This window comes from Centropristis striata, chromosome 17 (genome assembly GCF_030273125.1).
Source record: "Centropristis striata isolate RG_2023a ecotype Rhode Island chromosome 17, C.striata_1.0, whole genome shotgun sequence".
In the NCBI taxonomy this organism is placed as follows: domain Eukaryota; kingdom Metazoa; phylum Chordata; class Actinopteri; order Perciformes; family Serranidae; genus Centropristis; species Centropristis striata.
Window position 1 is genome coordinate 32,675,987 of NC_081533.1, and position 5,000 is coordinate 32,680,986.

The window sequence follows — 5,000 nt, forward strand, 5'->3', positions numbered from 1 at the left end:
GTGTGTGTGTGTGTGTGTGTGTGTGTGTGTGTGTGTGTATGTGTCTATGTCTGTGTGTCTGTGTGATTCTGTGTGTCTTTGTTCGTATGTGTGTCTTTGTGCCTGTGTGTGTGTGTCTCTGTGTCAGAGCGAACAGCAGAGCTCCAGCAGAGTGTTCAGGAGCTGCAGAAAGTTCTGGACTTCACCCGTCAGGCCCGAGACGAGGACCAGCATGCCTTTCAGCAGGAGGTGGAGGAGCGCGACAGACTGATTCAGAGCTTCAGCACAGAGAGCCAACGACTGCACCAACTGCTGCAGGTCACACACACACACACACACACACACACACACACACACACATTCTTGTTTTTCTATCTTTGTGAGGACCCTCATTGGAATAGTAAATTCCCTGGCAAGGTTATAATAGTTTGGGATTTTTCATTAGTTTTGGTTTTAATTTTCGTTGTCATTTTTTGTTTTCAAATTCAGTTAGTTTTAATTAGTTTTTAGACTGAGTTTGCTAGTTTTAGTTTAGTTTTTATTAGTTTTAGTTTTTTGTAATGGGGTATTTGTTGGGTGGGAGATTAAAAGAGGTCACAATAAATTTTGCCTTTATTTCCTTTGTCTTATCCATCCTCATTATGTATGAAAAGAGTTGACAAAGACGAAAACGAAGGACATTTTCACTATAATTTTAGTTTTGTAACCACACAATACAGTTTCAGTTAATTATCATTATCATGTAACCTTTAACCCTTAAAACAAAGTCTGAAATCTCAAAAAAGCCTTTAAAGAAGTGAGGACCGGCTGAAATGTCCTCACTCTATTGGTTAAAAACGTGTTCTGGTCCTCACTATGTTGGAAGAACAAGAACACACACACACACGTTAAGCTCTTTTTATTCCACTTTGTGCAAAAAAGAACTACAAATACCCAGGTTATGGCTTGAAAATAAACATAATGACTGGAGTTTTTACAAAGTTTATTTACTTTTTTACGTAAATATCTAACATTATATACACTACCGGTCAAAAGTTTTAGAACACCCCAATTTTTCCAGTTTTTTATTAAAATTCAAGCAGTTCAAGTCAAATGAACAGCTTGAAAGGGTACAAAGGTAAGTGGTGAACTGCCAGAGGTAAATAAAAAACGGTAAGCTTAACCAAAACTGAAAAATAATGTACATTTCAGAATTATACAAGTAGGCCTTTTTCAGGGAACAAGAAATGGGTTAACAACTTAACTCTATGGAGTCTTGGGCTATTTTGTCCATTTTTGAATTCTTTTCATGTCTTTGTAAGTCATTTTGTGTCTTTTTTTAGTCATTTTGTGTCTTTTGGTGTCTTTTTTTGGTCATTTTGTGTCTTTTGGTGTCTTTTTTGGTCATTTTGTGTCTTTTTTTAGTCATTTTGTGTCTTTTGGTGTCTTTTTTTGGTCATTTTGTGTCTTTTGGTGTCTTTTTTGGTCATTTTGTGTCTTTTTTTAGTCATTTTGTGTCTTTTGGTGTCTTTTTTTAGTCATTTTGTGTCTTTTGGTGTCTTTTTTGGTCATTTTGTGTCTTTTTTTAGTCATTTTGTGTCTTTTGGTGTCTTTTTTTGGTCATTTTGTGTCTTTTTTTAGTCCTTTAGTCCAACATAAAATGTGATTTTGAATCTTTTTTTTACTTTCAAAACACTATCATGCTCAATAAAGAATTTTAAATGTTGCAAATGTGCATTAATTTCAGAGTACACTGAGACATTAAACTGCATCATTTTCAATTAAATTCTGGAAAAATTGGGGTGATCTAAAACTTTTGACCGGTAGTGTATATATAAAGAAGAACAACAGTGAAAGAGAGTGCATAAAGACTGAAATAAATGTTTCTTCATCTTGCAGGATCATGAGGAGGCTCTGCAGGAGTCAGAGAGGAGGATGACGGAGCTGCAGAGGGAGAGAGAGAAGGAGGCCGAGCTGAACAGAAGACAAGCCAACGAACTGAAATACCTGACGGAGAGAGAGGAGAGGAGCAGGAGGGAGAAGGAGGTGAGGATAGAGAAGGAGGTGATGAGGTGATGGAGAGGTGAAGAAGGAGAAGCAGCAGCTTGTGTGTTGTGTGTGTGCAGGTGGTGGATCAGAGGGTGAGGTCTCTGGAGTCCAGCATCGAGGCGGAGCGAGCCGCTCACTTGGAGTCCAAGTTCAACTCTGAGATCGTCCAGGTAACGTTGGATTCATTGATATAAAATACAAAATAAATCCAAGAATCTATCTGTAATGTTTTTTTTGGAAAATTATATTTATTGGGTTTTTAGAATTAACATGACACATACATTAACTTTCAAGTCACATCTCAAAACACACCTGTTCAGACTAGCCTATCCCTAAAATATTCATTTTTAAATTACAATTTTTCTCAGTATTGTTTCAGTGTTGTTTATTGTTTATTATTACTGTCATTGTTGTCTTTATTGTTCTAATTTGTAATTGTTTCATTGTTGTTTATTATTACTGCCATTGCTGTTTTATTATTATTGTTTTGTTTTTAATTGTTTATTGTAAGGTGACCTTGAGAGTCCTGAAAGGCGCCTATAAATAAAATGCATTATTATTATTATTATTATTATTATTATTATTGATGAGGGTTTACATGCCCACATTCTTAGATAAAACAAAACAAAAGAGACAAGACAAATTACCACTAAAACAAAGAACAAAACAAAGTAAAACAAAAAAACCAATAGATACAAAAATAATAATAATAATAATAATAATAATAAAAATTATAAAAACCCTGTATTTCCTATGTAGCTGCTGTGTTGAATATTACATTTTCTTCATTGTCCTTTTCAAGTGTTCAACATCTTGATCGGTGACTTTCAAGATATTCAATAAATTGTCCCCATAGCAACTCATCTGTCTGTAATGTTGTCTGTGATCCTGTGACTGACAGCTGCGGGGGCGGGACCTGGAGGCGGCGCTGGCGGCGGAGCGGTCCGGCCTGCAGGAGGCGCAGCGCAGCGTGGAGCTGCTGACGGCTCGGCTCAGAGAGGAGGAGAGGGAGAACAGCCTGCAGAGGGAGAGGAGCAGCAGCACGGAGAGAGCCCTGCAGCGGTCAGACACTCCTCTTTATTTATGCTTTAATGTACAGAATCAGGTTTAGTTTGTGTTGGTTTAATGATGCAACACATTTTAATATAAATAATAAGTTAATTCACTTAAGTCAATTAATTCATGTTTTCATTTAAATTATAAGAATGTAGTATAATATATAATATTGTTACAAAGGCTTTTTCCACTGCCTCCGGGTGTCCGATCGATAGCGTGCTAACGTTAACTGGTGATCGATAGCGTGCTAACGTTAACTGGTGATCGATAGCATGCTAACGTTAACTGGTGATCGATAGCGTGCTAACGTTAACTGGTGATCGATAGCATGCTAACGTTAACTGGTGATCGATAGCATGCTAACGTTAACTGGTGATCGATAGCGTGCTAACGTTAACTGGTGATCGATAGCATGCTAACGTTAACTGGTGATCGATAGCATGCTAAAGTTAACTGGTGATCGATAGCATGCTAAAGTTAACTGGTGATCGATAGCATGCTAACGTTAACTGGTGATCGATAGCATGCTAACGTTAACTGGTGATCGATAGCGTGCTAACGTTAACTGGTGATCGATAGCGTGCTAACGTTAACTGGTGATCGATAGCATGCTAACGTTAACTGGTGATCGATAGCGTGCTAACGTTAACTGGTGATCGATAGCATGCTAACGTTAACTGGTGATCAATAGCGTGCTAACGCTAACTGGTGATCGATAGCATGCTAACGTTAACTGGTGATCGATAGCATGCTAACGTTAACTGGTGATCGATAGTGTGCTAAGGTGATCGATAGCGTGCTAACGTTAACTGGTGATCGATAGCGTGCTAACGTTAACTGGTGATCGATAGCGTGCTGACGTTAACTGGTGATCGATAGCGTGCTAACGTTAACTGGTGATCGATAGCATGCTAGCGTTAACTGGTGATCGATAGCGTGCTAACGTTAACTGGTGATCGATAGCGTGCTAACGTTAACAGGTGATCGATAGCATGCTAACGTTAACTGGTGATCGATAGCATGCTAACGTTAACTGGTGATCGATAGCATGCTAACGTTAACTGGTGATCGATAGCATGCTAACGTTAACTGGTGATCGATAGTGTGCTAACGTTAACTGGTGATCGATAGCATGCTAGCTTTAGCGGGCTAGACCAAGACTAACTTGGTACCGTTGAGAGAGACCAACTAAAACATGTATCAATTATTTATTTGATTTGTTTAACTGCAAAGTGATTGAAACGGGCTAGCAGGCTAACGCTAGCAGGCTAACGCTAGCGGGCTAACGCTAGGCGGTTAATGCTGGTTTAACAAGTTAACTAACTGCGAACCACACGAGCGCTGGCCCCTGGTCGAAAACCAGCTACAGTAACATTTTAGGTTGTCTTAAAAAAATATATATTTTTTTAATTTCTCGTACTATTTCATTGATTACAATCTTTATCATTTAAAAATATCTATATATAATCATTTTTTTTTATTATACATACATATATTTATATATGTGTTTATTGTGTTTCTATGACATTTTCAGTTTATTGTATGAATATATTGGTGTGTTGTGTGTGTGTGTGTGTGTGTGTAGGCTGGCAGCAGGGAGTACGATCAGTGTAAGTCTGATCTGAGCGTTGAGAGGACGACGACCTCTGACCTCACAGAGAAGCTGGAGGAGGAGAAGAGACGGCACGCCAACACACACACACTGCTGCAGCAGGTGACACACACACACACACACACACACACACACACACAGACACACAAAGACACAGACACACAGAGACAAAGACACAGACACAACACTTGCACACACACACACACACACACATACACACACAGAGACAAAGACACAGACACACACACACACACACACACACACACATACACACACACACAAAGACACAGACACACAGAGACAAAGACACAGACACACACCTGCA

At 38.8% G+C, this 5,000-nt stretch overlaps 1 protein-coding gene across 1 annotated transcript in view; it reads left to right on the forward strand.

Annotated features, from left to right (window-relative positions):
• LOC131989105 (coiled-coil domain-containing protein 171) overlaps positions 1-5,000 on the forward strand; it is a 24,445-nt gene that overhangs the window by 6,526 nt on the left and 12,919 nt on the right. The window contains 6 exon segments of the mRNA XM_059354286.1: positions 128-297; positions 1,858-2,004; positions 2,085-2,177; positions 2,909-3,069; positions 3,503-3,511; positions 4,660-4,777. Of these exon segments, the coding sequence (XP_059210269.1) occupies positions 128-297; positions 1,858-2,004; positions 2,085-2,177; positions 2,909-3,069; positions 3,503-3,511; positions 4,660-4,777 (698 nt within the window).